Below are 15,207 nucleotides of genomic sequence, written 5' to 3'. Positions count from 1 at the left end.
GCAGGGATGGGATATAAGATCCATGCAGGAGGTGGAGGTCTGAATCCGGCTCCCAGAAAAGAGGAAATTTCATCAGGTTTCCTCCCTTGCAGCTGTTAATAAGATGCAGAGGTGGGAGGAGGACAGGAAAGCAAGTCTACAATAGACTGCTTCTGAAATGGGTTACTTTTGATTTCTAAAAGTAGTTTGGGTTTTTTTTTTTGTTTTCCTCTGTTGACTGTGCTGTTTTCTAGATCTCTCATGCATTAGCAGCACTATGCCGTGGCTGGTGGGTTTGCTGCAGATTTTTCTTGATTTGCCTGCTGGGAAAATGGATGTATGGTGGAAGCTGCTAAATAGATCAGCTGAAGTGCTACCCTTGTTTTGACAGTGTGGTTTTAGCTCTGCAACAGCCTTGTCCTGGGTCAGGAAGCTGGATTTTCAAAGGCATTTGGATTATTGCCTCGATATGGTCTCACCATATTTTTTCAGTCCTCTCTTAATAGTATTTCAAGTATCTCATTACCTTTAATACTTACTTTCGCTTTTCCCTTCCGATAACAGATTGTTTAGACAACCATGAAATAAAGGAAATATTTAATTACTTTGCCACTTTTCACACCCTAGTATGTACTATGTATTCACTAACGCATGCATTTTTGTTTCATTCTGGAAAAGGAAATTAGGGGTGAAATGTATGCTTATCTCCAGCTAACACAATCCAAGATATCCTACAATTTTAAAAGCCTGTAGGAGCTATTCCAAACCAACCACATTAATGGCTGCTGATGAACGGTTTGAAAAGGAGATTAAAGCCCAGTGATTCAGCACCCGAGCTGCACATACTGCTCTGAAACGTGCTCCCCAGCTCCCTGCTGAGCTCTAAACCAGTTTGGCTCAAATATATCATAAAGAAGCAGCAAGTACTGCCTTGAGGAATTAACACTTATTTCCAGTGTACTCACAAACGCTTCTACTGTACTGTTCTCCACAGTCCTCCCCGGTGGAAGCAGCCCCAGTTGCCAGCCAGCAGGTTGAGGCCAGCCCTGAAAGTGCAGGACCCAGGAGCCTGGCATGCTCATCCCCAGGTACGTGATAGCTGCTGCCCTTCCCCCTGCCTTTCCCCACTAATGGGGCTGGGGTCAGGCCCACCCCACGGCACAGTCTGATAAGTGCATCTGCAGCAGCACCAAGAGTGTTTATTAGAAAATGCAGAAGTTGTCAGAAATCTCAACGTAAGAAATACATTTTTTATTGTACGAACGATTGTTCAGTGCAACAACCTCTCGAGTAGAGGACCTGGTAGAGTCCCCATGGATGGAAGTTTTCAAGGTGTGACTGAATAACCACATTGTTTGGGATGCAAGTTGTCTCCTTTGCTGTTTATGTGACTGAAAAGCTGGTGCCACAGCGTGCTGTAACCAGAAAGCAGTCATGGCAGAAACTATCAGTCAGTAATAGCTTCTGTTTAACACTTCCCCCTCTTCCCCCAAGACATTAAGAAATGTAGAAGGAGGATAAGAAGAGGCATTTCAATACTTAGAGGGGCTTTAAATGGACAGTATTGAGCACACTCCTGATTTTCTGCTTTAAAGTCTTTATGCATGATTCCTAATCTGGTGAAAGGAATTTGCTGGTAAAATTTGAAGCTGTTTTCCTCAAACGAGTTTGTCTGAAACGCTACCCTTGAGTAGGCATTTATCTACTCCCTGCTATCATACTAAGTTCATGGTCTTTTTGTGTTTTTCATTTTTTTAAAACGTATCTATCAAAGTTCATCTGGTATGGGTGAGTAAGTAGTACTACTTGAAGTAGGTATTTAAATGAGATCTCTGGCTGTAATTGATACATAATCATAATGCTTCTATTTGTTGAGATTAAGTATGACTTAAACAATTGAGCTTTGCCTTCAAACATCAATAGGGTACCATTCCCCCCAAATTAGAAGGATATCCAGCCTTCTCTTAATGTGCTGTAAACACTGAAGGGCTCTTAGCAAGGGCTCGTTAGCTGACTTAATTACTTTGGCTCCTGGATGCCAAAACACAGAGGTTAACAATCTTGAACTGCACCTGGCAGGTAATGTAGATGCTGCAATCTTGTGGTGAACCAACCAAATTCTCCTCTCAAGAATCAGCAATGATGAGCTGGTGATATGTATCTACAGATCACAAAGCTGCCTTGTGTCACATTCCGCACCTGTGAGAAATGCTAAATATTGAGTACGGGTAGTAAAGTTTAATACTGGATGGCAAGGAAAACTGAGATAGAATTGCAAAAATTGAAATGATAAAGGAACATGGGTTTTCATTATGTCTGCTTTGGAGAGATAGATATGGTCCAAACTGCAAACTTCTTGTAGAATAAGCATTCTCCTCTGTTGTTCAGTAAAAGCCAGATACTTCCATGCTGTGACCTCTGTGCCACTAATGGTGTGGGAACTGCTCCAAAGCAGTGTGCATCTGTCCAGCAGCAGGAGCAGCTCTTGTCTCTGCTTGTGTGCAGGTTCTTAGTGACGCCTTGGGCTACATCTCTTTCTCAGCTCACTCTCCCAGCCTGTCAAAGAGGTACATTCGGAAGCTGCCACTGTTGCCATGGTTAGAGAGGAGACAGGATCTGAAGCTGAAATTCTGCTATAGGAAGTTAAAAAGATGCCTGGGTTCTTGTGCACTGCCTGGGATGCTGGCAGCTGCTCTGCTTCCAGTGGTGGTACCAGCTGGCAGTAGCTTGTTTAGCTGTCACAGTCCTCTTCTGTAGGCCAGTGCTCCTGGTCCCTTCTTCTGCAAACCAGCATCAACTTGTTCATTTTTTTTAAGAACTGAATGACAACTAGATTATTCCAGTCCAAGGCTTCCTGTTAGCAGAGTTTGTTGTCTGATGCTTGACTGATGTGGTTTAGTGGAAATAGGCAAACTGAAATATCCTCCAGTGCTGACAAGTGAGACCATAACTGTGGTATAGCTACTTGTCTGGGTAGCATCTTAGGATAGGATTCATCACACAACTTCAGTAAAGAGATCTCTACTTCGATAGGCACGTTTTAGGTTACATCTCATCTCAGCCAAAGAGGACTGTCTGAAATAGTCTTCATGACTCTTCCCCAAGAAAAGCCTCTCTGTTGACCATGAAGGGTGTCCCACGATGCCCAGGTCAAGTGTAAGAACCTAGGTTTTGTCAGGTGAATTTCACTTTTACAGTCTTGTCTGCTCTGAGAGATTGATTTTGCTTGTGTCGAAGAAAGAAGATTATTTTTTCAAAGCGTTCAGTAAATGGGCTCACAGTATATCCAGTGAGAAATCGGATTGTAAGAAATATGTCTACATTTTATTTGAAAAAATATCTTAACCTCACAATATTATCTCTTGAATGTGTGGATTAGTTTCAGATCAAAAGCAATTCAAGTCAACTGCAGCTTGTGCCAGCCCTGTTGTGAAGAGATTAGAATTTCTCCCCAGTCCTGCCCCTTCAGAGGAAGCTGCTTCAAGTGAGGAAAATGTGAAGAAACCTGAAATGGAGCAGCAGAAGGAAGCAGAGCTCCCTGCTACACCAGAGGTATGTGTGGTCAAGAAAGAGAAGCAGTGGAAAACAAAACGAACCAAAACAAAACAAAAAGAAGGAAGTTCTCACACAGAAATATTTATTGTGCAGGTTGGTATTTTTCTGTATATAATGTCACTTCAGGAGTTCATTCAAAGCAGTCTGCCAGGGTATGATCCTGGAGGATAGTTTCTGTGCCAAATTCTATGATCATCAGAAAGTTCCCGCTCAAAAGGAACTCCCCAGCTTGTAGCATTTGAACCTGTAAACTGACAGAAGAAGCAAGAATTTGACCTGCAAACCCCAGTCCCACCACGTGTCAGGGAGGGCAGAGTATCCAGAAGGTACAGACAGTGGAGCTTAGTCCTTTTGAAGTGCTAAAGAAGTGCAGGCTGTGGCAGACATAGCAAATGGCCACAACCACGTTCCTCTGTCAGGTGAATTAGATGTTGGTCCTGGTTTAGGATTGACTTTGGTGTGCAGGGCAGTATGAATGTCAACAACAAGCAGCTATCGATTGTTTCCAGGACTTCTGTAATGCAACTACATGTTGTAATTCGTGAGAAATAAGCTTCGTCTTTTGATAATGTTGGTTCAGAAAATAAGAAGAAAGCGATTAAATTAACCTTTGATTGAACCTGCTGATTTTTAATGCTGTTTTCTGCTCCCAAATATCTGAACAGGTGATGAAACCAAAAGTGCTGGAACAAGAAGGGAGTGTAGTACTGCCATTTTTAAAGAAAATACCTGAGACCAGCCAAGTTACTCTGCAGAATTCTGGTCTACAAGGTGAGCAAAAAGCATTTGAAGGGCTCAGCTGGACAGTAACCGTATGCATGCATGTGGTGTTCAGGGAGAAGTGCCTAATCAATGGTCTATAGGGTTTTGGAGCTGAAATGGTATTTTCTAGTTGCATCTGACAGATATTGGTAGTATGGCCTGTGTAATGCAAACGACTCTTCTGGCTGTTCCCCTTAAACACAACAGCAGAATAGTGACACAGCAGAGGGGAGGAGGGGGAGCCCTATTTTGTATTTACCTGGCCTAACAGTAAAAGCTGTGTCATGTCAATGAGTATTACATTTTATTAGTACTGCTGCTCATAGATGAAAAAGGCTTAGAAATTGGTTTATGTCACAATAAAAATTTATGGAGATAAATTCTGCACTTAGCTGCTTATGTGGAGTTCCTTTCCATAGATAAACAATACACATATCTGGCCACATCCCTGAATTTGGCCTGTGCCTATCACGAGTTCTTGTAAAGCAGAACTTCCTTTTTGCCTTCGGGACAAACCTTTGCTTGAGACTGATAATGTTTCGTAATTTGATTTTATATTTATTTTAGAGATGCGTATATGTAGGTATTATAAAGAAAGAGAGAGAAAAAATATCTGGAGTTTTCTTCCCCCACAGGATTTTTTAGGTTGATAGTCCATGCATAGGTTATATGCTGATTATCCTGGTGTTTTCAAGATTGAAACTACTGAAGGTGATTCACTGTGGAAAAAAGAATTGTCTGAAAAGAAACAAAAGTCTCACTTGCTTTAAGTAGGGAGGTGCTTCCCAAGCAGGCTTGAAGAACAAAATCATCTTAGGCACGAATCAATCCAAACCTCAAGAGACTGCAGGTCTCTTGCCTGATTTTCAGTGACGCTGCAACCCTTGGCTGCTCTCTAGTGTTCACAGCACATACAGAGCTGAAAATACCACAAACCCCTTTAGAACATGTGAGTACCATGAAAAGACTTGAAGGGGTGGCTGCCCTTGACTAGCATTAGTGTGCTAGAGCTCTCATGTAAGGTTAGGTGCCATGTTACAGAAGTGGCACTTAAATACAGGCAATCTGTGTGATCTGCAGCTCTGTTGTAAACCAGCTGCGATGGGCCAAAGTGATTGTAGTCAAAATCATAGAATCTGAGAACAGTTTGGGTTGGAGAGGACCTCATGATCATCCAGTTCCAACCCCCCTGCCATGGGCAGGGATATCTTCCACTAGACCAGGTTGCCCAAGGCCCCATCCAGTCTGCCCTTGAACACTGGAGTCCCTCCCCAGCATCCTTGTAGGTCCCCTTCAGATGCTGGAAGGCTGCTATGAGGTCTCCACACAGCTTCCCTTCGCCAGGCTCAACAGCCCTAGTTTCCTCAGCCTCTTGTGTCTGAGGTGGGTCTAAGAGTCCATCATTGCCTTTTGACCACACTGTGTTTCTTGTTTTGTCCCGGTGCCGTTGCCTGCAGAGCCACCCCGCGGGGCCGTGGTTCCACTTAGGGTTCGCAACAACTGGCGGCGCTCACAGTTTTTCTCACAGTCAGGTAAATGTGGCGCTAAGACCAGCTTGAGCCCTTCTGCTGCCTCCAGCCGTAGATGTCTTCGGACGTGGGGCTGGGGTGAAAGCTGATGATCACGGGGACTTCTTCTACCTCTTGCTTTCGTAGAAAGTATCTATTCCTGCTGCACAGTTGACAAAGAGCTGTTGGGCTGCACACTGTTGTGATGCTCTGGTTTCAGGCACCCAAATGAAATCACTCGCTATAAATAACTTTTCCTTAATTTCTTTATATCAGCCTACTTTTCAGATATTTGGATAGAAAACGGCAATGGTTCTTTCTGTAACTGTGGCTCTTGAATAGTATAGTCCCATCCTTTTAGCTTTGCTATGCTTTTTCCTTCCTTGCACTGAATCATGAAGGGAAAAGTAGATCAAGGTAGGTAACACTCAGTGTCCAAACACTGCTAACATCTGTGGCCAGAAGTAGATGGCATTAGCTATTAGTAGAGTAGAACCTGATGTTAGTTAGTATTGTGCTCCTCTAAACCCAGATAAAAAGTAGTTTTGTGGGTGATGGGTGTAATCTCTTTTTCTAGTTGATTTGCTTGTGATTCATCCTTGCATTTTGTTGTGAGAGCAAATAGGAAACTAACATGAAGCTTTTTTATACAGATACAATGTAGCTTTAAATTCAGGCTAAGCATATTTTGCTGTGTTAAATTTAACCTTTCCTCTTTCTATTTTATTTTGTTTTAATAGCTGATTCTGAGAGCAGTGACAAATCAAATGTGAGTACCTTTTTTACATCATTGTTTAGTTTACAGCTATGTGTTTAGCAAAAGTAATTTTTTTATATAAAATGTCTTGTGAAATCCCCAAATCAGATTGATAATTTATTTTTTTCTCATGGAAATGAGAGGTTAGAAGTACAACCCAAATCAAGACATGATCTGAATCTGGAATTTGTGCGTTCTCCTCTTATATGGAGAGAGTGGTTAGCTGTACAGTACTTGGTTGCTGGAGCCACTAAAGCTTCTTAATCTCAAAATAATATGTAATGCTAAATTATCTATTCTGTTTTAAATGCATAGACATTAGAGGACACCACAATTCTACTGGTGCCTCAATGAAAAAAATCCTCACCACAAATGCTACTCCGAAGTACACAGTATTTCATATTCTATTTGTCACATAAAAATAGACATCATCTCTTCCTGTTAGATTTAAATGCAACTTTTTAGTGGAAAGGGATATGACATCAAGTGTCTAAAATTGCACTTGATTATAAGAAATTTAAACATGTAGCATGTAATGGGACCCTTAGTGAAGCCTGAGATTTTGTTTCATTATAGATAAAAATTCAGAACAAGGCTATATGCTCTTGTGCTGGCAGCCATATGAAATGAGAGAATAATTTTTACAATCACATGTTGCTTTGCATGTTGTGCATATTAGATAGAATCAAAATACGTATTTTCTTTAAATTTCAGTACCTTTGGGAATCTCTGTTAAGAACCACTTAAAGCTTGCTTTCAGATCTTTTTTCCTTTCTTTCCCTCCAGTTGAAGTTTCTCAAGCCTTTCTTTTCAAACCAAATTACTATTTTATCATCTGGATACCTGTGGGCAATCTCAAGCATCAGTGACACTAAGAATATTTTCTACTAACTGAGAGAACCATTATGTAGTTCTCAGTTTCCCATTCTAACATCATTGCCAGGGGTAGGCAGGAGAAGTGCAGCTTCCTCTGTAGCCTTGTGAAATGCAGTGTCAAAGTCTAATGGCTTGTGTTTTCTCCACTCAAGCATTTAAATTTTTGGTCCTGGGATCCAGAAGAAGAGCGAAAGCGCCAGGAAAGGTGGCAGCATGAGCAAGAACGTTTACTTCAGGTGGGAAACTCCATATATTCCACCGTGTGGTTCAGCTGTTGAATTGTGCTTTTGGACAAAAGTTGGGAAATTCGTGTCATGTTTTCCACATCCTCTGTGGAAATTGAACAAATTTTGTGGCGGATGAGTGATAAAATGAGCATACACACATGTTGTCTGTGGTTTGAACACTCTTAGGTCTCCCTTTCCCACTCCATGGAAAGACCAAAAGGACTTTAGTTCTGCATTTCAGCACGGAGTTACATCAAATGTTGATCTCAACTACATTTAAAGTATATTGAGCATAGACTGCAAGACTCTTCATTAATTTGAAGCCTCTTTCTCAAGACTGACAGTTTTCTGATCCTGATGCCTATGCAACTCATCTTTAAAATGATGGTCTTCATAGATTTTTGTAGACTTCTGTTTTGTTCACAGATTCTTCTTGGAAAACACCAAGCTAAATTCAGATACAAAGGGTTTGAGTTATTTTTTTTGGGGGGGGGAAGCCTCCTCAAAACAAACACTGGTTTGTTGTGGTAGCGTAAGCTGTAGGAGCTCTGGCTTTGTGACCTAGTTGGAAGAAATGCAGTGGCCCCAAGAACTTGAATTTCTCTGCTGGCCAGTAGTGTCTTTTGAAACTGTGATTAGGTTTGGTCCCAAGTAAATCATATCTTTCCTCCATGTAACAGAAGAACAAACAACTGTCAAATGATGGAGAATATAAAATGGAGTCTTTTATCTTTTAAGAATTACTCTGTGTGTCTCTACTGCTTTCCTGAGATTATTTGTTTTTAGCTAATATGGTTGTTTTCTCTTAAAATGGTGTAAAATTCACGTCATGATTTTTTTTGGTACATGTGGGTGTTCTCTCAATAGTAAATGCATCTCCCCTGGATTAGACAGAAGTGGTTTCTAATTTGAACAGAAGTTGGAACTGGTGTAAAAGGGATATGGAAGTCACTGTTCTTTCCCATATTCAAAGCAGTTCTGTCAAACAATTTTAAAGATGTCTTTGACATCATTTTTTCCTAGAGAGCTGTGTGAAAAGAATTCTAAGGAAATAATTCCATCAAGGAGAAAAACAAGCTACTTGGGTAATTTTAAGGTTACCCTTTTCAGACCTTTACACACTATTCATTTATCTTCTAAACTTGCACAGGTGTTCATCGTTCATGAAACTGTACTGGTATCTCTCTTAAATTAGTACCAGTATCTGCAAAATCTGCTTGTTTATATGCTACTTTGCTGAAGTTTTTAGTGTAAAATCCATGCCTATGTGTTCCGGGAATGTAATGGCTCTTTGGAACTCTTAATACTGTATAATAAGGAATTATTGAAATTGTTGAGCATAAATTTCATTATCTAACCAAAGATTTAAAGACTTCCAACAAATTAAAACTTCTTCTGATATGTTAGAAGCTCCCTGTGGTTCGAAGCTAGAAACAAGCGGAGAGAGGAGGAAAATAAGTTTTTTTGACACCCATGGATGTATTAAATTTTTATCTTTCTATTTCTGATTAAACTACTCCTAGTTTCATTTTCACTGCAGAGTACTACAGAATTTACTCCTAATAAAGAATGGTATGAATTTATCTGTATTTGTATCCTCTTACAGGAGAAGTATCAGAAAGAGCAGGACAAGCTGAAAGAGGAATGGGAAAAGGCACAGAGAGAAGTGGAAGAGGAGGAGCGCAGATACTATGAGGAGGTATAAGGCTCAAAGGAGGAGGTTGTTTATTGACTTATTTTGTACTTAAATACACCCACTTACATAACTAAAAGAATCCCATAGCTCGATTAGTTAATGAAAAGCCTTCTCAAGGCTGAATTCTCAGGCTTGTTTCTCTTAAATGCTACCATAGGCACTGAGGGAAAATACTTAAATATTTAGACAGGTATCCTCAGAACCTCCGCATAGGTGGAGGTGTGTAATTGCTATGCAAGTCTGGGTGAGTCAGTATGGTTGTGTCTAGGCATGCTCAGACTTCCCTCCAGAGACAGAGCTGTGTGCATTCTGGCATAGCCTGGATTTGGTGGAACTCCAAATGAAATTGTTGTCTGCCTTGGGCTTGATCATGTAGATATTTTGTAAACTGAACCTGGTTTTTAAAAGAAAAAAAAAATCCACATGGAATGTTCAAAGCTTGCAGTTCTACAATATTAACAATCCAGAAGATAGTGGGATTCTTCTGTTGTGTGTGGGTCATTGTTGCAGAAAACTGGACAATATTAATGTTTTCAGTTTGACCAGTTCTGCATTATGCAAATTGATGTCTTATCATCTGTGTTTGAGGGCTGTATTGTGATCTGAACAAGAAAACTTTTTCAGCTTTCAGAATGAGTTTCTCATGTACCAAGTGTAATTTCATACTTTTGTATGAAATCTAGTAGGCCGCTGTTACGAGAAACAGTGATGCCATCCCAAGTGGAACATTCTTTCCAGTTTTGGACATCCCATCTCAAGGATGGTAATGGTGAAAGGAAAGGGAGTGCAAAACCTTGAAGCAAATTAAAAATTGGCATGTATTCTTGGCACCACAGGTCCTCACCTAGCCATCTAAAGATTGCACATAGCCAAAGTGTATGATTCTACTTCTCAAGCTCATAGTTACATTCTGTATTTTTAACCCCACTCTCTCCTGATGCTCTTTTTTTAGGAACGTAAGATAATTGAGGACACTGTAGTTCCATTCATTGTTTCTTCAAACTCTGCTGATCTCCTCTCCTCTTCTTCCTCTACTACTGAAGGAAACAAGACACCAGTGAGTTTCTCATGGAGTAGTAGGACAATAAAGATTAAGCCATCTTTAGTGCAAAGTTTTGTTCTTCACTAACGACTAACAAAGTCTGTGAACAGCAACAATATTCCCTGGATCTCTTCCATAACTAATGATACCTGGGAGTGCTATAGCTTGTATGTTTTCACAACCGAAGAGCCATACTACTAAGCAAACTTCAACCATCCCATTCTACACTAGAGCGAAGGGTGATACTCTCTCTCTTTGCAGCTGCTTCTGTTCTTTAACTGGTGCTGTGAAAAACAGTCACCTGTTTCTGTTTGGTTTAATTACCTTCTCAAAGCCAATAAAATCTGAAGGGAGCTCCCTGCATCCAAAATCTTAAGTGTAAGAGATGAGATTGAATCCTGCCTCCCCACTTTTCCTCCTCTCTCTCACCATCCCTCCTAGAAAGCAGCAAAACAGAGGGATGTTCACGCTGTGATTATTTTATTTACTTATGCAGCACAAAATATTTGACTCAATGCATCTAGCATCTAATTAAAGAAGTGTTCAACAGAGATCAGAGAATGACACCCCAGGTGAGATCAGTACAGTAAATGTGGGATTCCCAGACATGATTTTCTCCTGCCTGAGGCACCCACACCCAAGAAGTCATCTACTTTTCTCCATTCCACTTCAGGATTAGGAGTAAGGTACCATCTGGTTATCCTCTCACGTTTCCTGCCCCATCTCATCACTCATTCCTGTGCAGGGGCATCAGCCATGACCCATTTTCCACATAGCTGTGTGGCAGTAGCTTCCTGGGTGAAGATGATTATGACACATTCAGGGCAGTGCATGCACCCACAAGTGAAGGATTTCATGTTGTGCCTTTCTCAAGATCCACCAGTCAGGTATGACACACTGCAGTACCATTATGGAAGCAGTACTAGCATAGTCATTTGAGGATGCTCAGTGCATGCAAGTAATACTTCGCCCCCCCAGGGAAAGGCTACAAGCTGAGGTCCCTCACAAAGTCCTCCCAAGTCCAATGGTAGACTGTCAAAACTTTCAAAGTAATTCAAGGATTTCTGCCAAAACTATGTAGGGAAGTTTTATTCTGTCATCCTGAACACCATTCATAATTGATCTGTCCCTAACTTTTTTTCTTTAATACTTAGTTTAGTCCAATTAGCTGATTGTTTCAGTTAAGTCATTGTTAAATCCTGAGTTAGCCTTACCATCAAACGTTTCCACTGTATAATGTGAGATGTTCTTTATGATAATAAGGTGTGTCAACACAATATATGTGGGGACAGCCCATACTTTTCCCGTATGGGTACTGATGTCAAATTTAAGGGAAGCTGCTTGTTCCCTCCCCTACTGTCTTCTAGAACTCAGCTGATTCAAACAACTCTCCAGAGGAAGGCAAACCAAAAGAAGCTACAAGACAGAAAACGCTGCTCTGGGAGCAGGACGGTGTGCCATCTCTGAAAAGCAAGGAAAATGAACTCTGGCAAGAAAAGAGGAGGTATGGATCAAGGCTAAGTATTTTTTAGCCTGTGAAGCTTTGTGTTTATATATAGACTTCTGAGATGTCACATCTGCCTATGACTGATGCTGAAGCATCAGCATCTGGTGGCCTGGTGATAGATGTAATATGTCCTCTTCAATATTGACTTGGTGCAGGCTTATGCATATTTGCAATGTGCAGAGCTAATTGGGCACATCAGAAGGCTTGCATTTTGAGTATATGGCTTTGCCAAGAGGCTGTCATATCAACCAGATCAGAGCTTAGACAGCCTAGACGTTCTGTATGTGACTGTGTGGTGTCTTGTGTACAAAGTTCAAAAGCAATTTGGAGGAATAAGGTAGGTGCAGTAGGTGCTTTCATTGAGAGTTTGTCGGAGATTGCCTGACTGTCTCAGAAGTGCTGTACCCAAACTTGCCAGACAGTGTTCAAAGTCCTGGTCTTTGCCCAACTTCTAATAGCAACTTTAGCAAAGATGAGAATCAGAGAATCAGAGAATCAGAGAAGCATCTGATGATGATGAACACTGCATAAAGAACACCGAGAAAAGCTGTTTCTCTGGCAAAGAAGCCATTTTACACAAATCCAGAATGATCTTTAATACGTCTCAGTGTATAAGGCAAGGATGAAGACTTGGCATATGTGGAGACAAACTTCTTAATTCATTACATCTGGCCTTACACTGTCATTGTTGACACAACAAAAATCTTTTTGCAAAAAATAGACTGATATTCAAAAGTCTAATTCTGACATTATATAGTAAGTAGATTTTTTTTCCTGGCTTTATTTGTACAATGTGGCTTATTTTTATTGGCAGTGGAAATAAAGTGCTCACAGGACACCCAGAGACGGGTATCTTGAAAGGAGGCGAACAGGAGCACCAGGTGCCAGTGATGGAGCGCAGCTCACCTGCCAGGCTGAATCTGCCATTGACTCAGGGTGAGGGTCAATAGTTTTCATATGCATGTGTTATTTTACAGAGAGAAATCTTGCAGAAATCTAACTCACAGAATTTTGGAAGTTGACAGGACATGTATATCTTAAAAATTTGAATGTCTCAGACTCAAAAGGTATCTTCTGTTAGCAAAGATAAACACATTAAGGTGAAATTTAAAACCTCGTTTTCATCAGAGGTGGGTGTTTCAGTGGCATGTAGGAATATCATTTATAGGACCACATATTCACAGTAGTAGTTAAACATAGTTATCTTCCATCTTCCACACAATCTTACATAGATACAGGATTTATCTTGGGACAGCGTATTTCCAACATTTATTTTGTGTTTTGATAGCTAATAAGATTCTTTATGTCCATTTCAGTCCAGTGAAAATTACTACCTGTGATGTGTAAACTTTTCAAGCTAAGCCTAAAGTGACACCTGTCTCAATTTTGCCATTAGAATGTCTAATGACATTTAAAAATAACAGATTTTTTGTAAGTTTCTGTAAGTATTTATGTTTTTTGAATTAGGGAATTTCCCCAAAGCATTGCTGTCAACGGGGTCACCCTAAAAAAAGGCAAATTCATTAATTTAGCATCATTATCTAATGTAAGTGAACAGTGGAAGACAGAAAGCAGATGTAGATTTTGAAACCTAATTTTTGTTTTCATGCTAGCATAAAAATTGATGATTTAAAAAAATGAGACGTCTATGGATAGAAAAGCTTTCAGTGTTTACTTGTTCCAGATGCATACCCAGTTTAACATTAGCAGGTTTGCTTTCCCTGTCTTGATTTTATTGTATTCTAAGTGCTTTGATAAAAGTTGCTTAAATGAAAAGAAACAGAAGATACTGCCAGCAATCTATCCTTGTGGATTTGTAGTAGCAATTAGGCAAACTTAAGCAAAAAAAGGTTTGTCAGGTTTTAACTACTTCTGCTAATCAGGGTTTTTCTAGGTTCTACTCAACAACATAGTCCCCTACAAGTATTCTGACAGCTCCTTTCTAGCCCATTACAGCATCACATCCTTGCTCTCTCCTTAAGTCCTTAAATAGTCAGGACTACAGTTTGTCTTGATATCAAAAATAGGTAACAGGCCTTTTATAGGCCCCAGTAAAGTTTTTCTCCTCTAAACCAGATGGCTGATGCACAGCAGGGTGAGGGTCCTCCCCAGCCTGTGAGCCACAGAATTCATCTGAAAGGATCCAGGTGGTGTGCTCTGTCCCAAAGATGGGATGGTTGGCTGCCTGGGCATCACACAGATCATTGCATACTGCTGGGAGCCTGTTATTGTCACTGAGCCTTGCACAACCATCTGAAACACAGAAGGAAATTGCAAGGGAATTGCTGTTTGTCAGTAGGCTCAGGGACAGTAGTGACTACAGATTCCCAGGCATCACTGAACTTTCAGTCTCTCTGGTGCTTCCTTCCTACAACAGAAATACTTTATTTTCCGAAGTGCTATTCGCGGAGAGCTGTTTAACCTCTCCTTTTCGCCCTTCAGAAGCTGAGATTCAGCAGAAGGGTAGGTCATGTTGTGAAGGTGTGATGCAAGGGGATGCTGTTTCATAGAGGTTTTCTGGAGCAGCAGAGCCTGTCTCTGAGTTTGCATAGGGTTTCTGAGAATTTATTTGTAAGTAACAGTATATCTCTTGTCTCCTTTATGGTGTGATGTCTGTAAGTATTGAGAAAAGTATATAGTCTCAAGTATTGAGATCTCCCCACCTCCCATTGTAGATAACTCCTGGAATCAGCAGTTGCTGACAAAGCAGTCCCCGCATCGTGCAGAGGACATTCGACAGAGACCATTCTTGGGCCAGAGTGCGGGACAACAGCCGAGCTCTGCAGGGGAAACGAGGAGGTGAGAACGTAAAATAAAGGTTGTTGCAGAGACTGAGATGTTCTACCTGCTCTGTGCTCCCTTATATTCCAACTCAGCATTCTTTTATCAGTTATTTTTCATGGGTAGTCCTGCAGTGTGAAGACAATTTTGATTCCTGGCTTTCCCACCAAGATTGCTAATGCTTAGCTGCTTTGTTCCTCATTACAGGTAACCCAGTAACTGGTTTCCTGAGGGACTACAACCCATGCTTGCTACTCTCTGCCTTCTTTCTCCTTAGCTCTTTAAACAGTCATCTCCATAACTGTTTGTGTTATTCATTTGTTTTAAGTGTCCAAGACAAACTTTTACAGCTAGGAAGTGGCTAAATATCAGGGTGGGAATGTCACATGAAGTCTGCCTCTTTGAAGTTGGTATCCAAGAGCTTCATTCCCCAGCTTCCAAATACACACTGATTGCTGTTTTCTAGTTCTTTAAGAAGATACATAGAGATTAATATTTTCTTTCTACTGCAAATTTT

General features: G+C 40.7%; 1 protein-coding gene across 1 annotated transcript in view; it reads left to right on the top strand.

Moving 5' to 3' along the window:
* LIMCH1 (LIM and calponin homology domains 1) overlaps window positions 1–15,207 on the top strand; it is a 188,985-nt gene that overhangs the window by 161,727 nt on the left and 12,051 nt on the right. Inside the window, exons 21-30 of the mRNA XM_061346178.1 lie at window positions 974–1,067; window positions 3,359–3,531; window positions 4,200–4,305; window positions 6,545–6,573; window positions 7,590–7,673; window positions 9,271–9,363; window positions 10,313–10,417; window positions 11,770–11,906; window positions 12,724–12,845; window positions 14,585–14,708. Of these exons, the coding sequence (XP_061202162.1) occupies window positions 974–1,067; window positions 3,359–3,531; window positions 4,200–4,305; window positions 6,545–6,573; window positions 7,590–7,673; window positions 9,271–9,363; window positions 10,313–10,417; window positions 11,770–11,906; window positions 12,724–12,845; window positions 14,585–14,708 (1,067 nt within the window). The remainder of the gene's footprint in view (window positions 1–973; window positions 1,068–3,358; window positions 3,532–4,199; window positions 4,306–6,544; window positions 6,574–7,589; window positions 7,674–9,270; window positions 9,364–10,312; window positions 10,418–11,769; window positions 11,907–12,723; window positions 12,846–14,584; window positions 14,709–15,207) is intronic.

This window comes from Neopsephotus bourkii, unplaced genomic scaffold, assembly GCF_033783945.1.
Source record: "Neopsephotus bourkii isolate Nb327-2 ecotype Australia unplaced genomic scaffold, CSIRO-AGI_Nbou_v1 NB_259, whole genome shotgun sequence".
Lineage (NCBI taxonomy): Eukaryota > Metazoa > Chordata > Aves > Psittaciformes > Psittacidae > Neopsephotus > Neopsephotus bourkii.
Note: the sequence above shows the minus strand (reverse complement) of the source record. Positions and strands in the feature narration are given on the sequence as shown.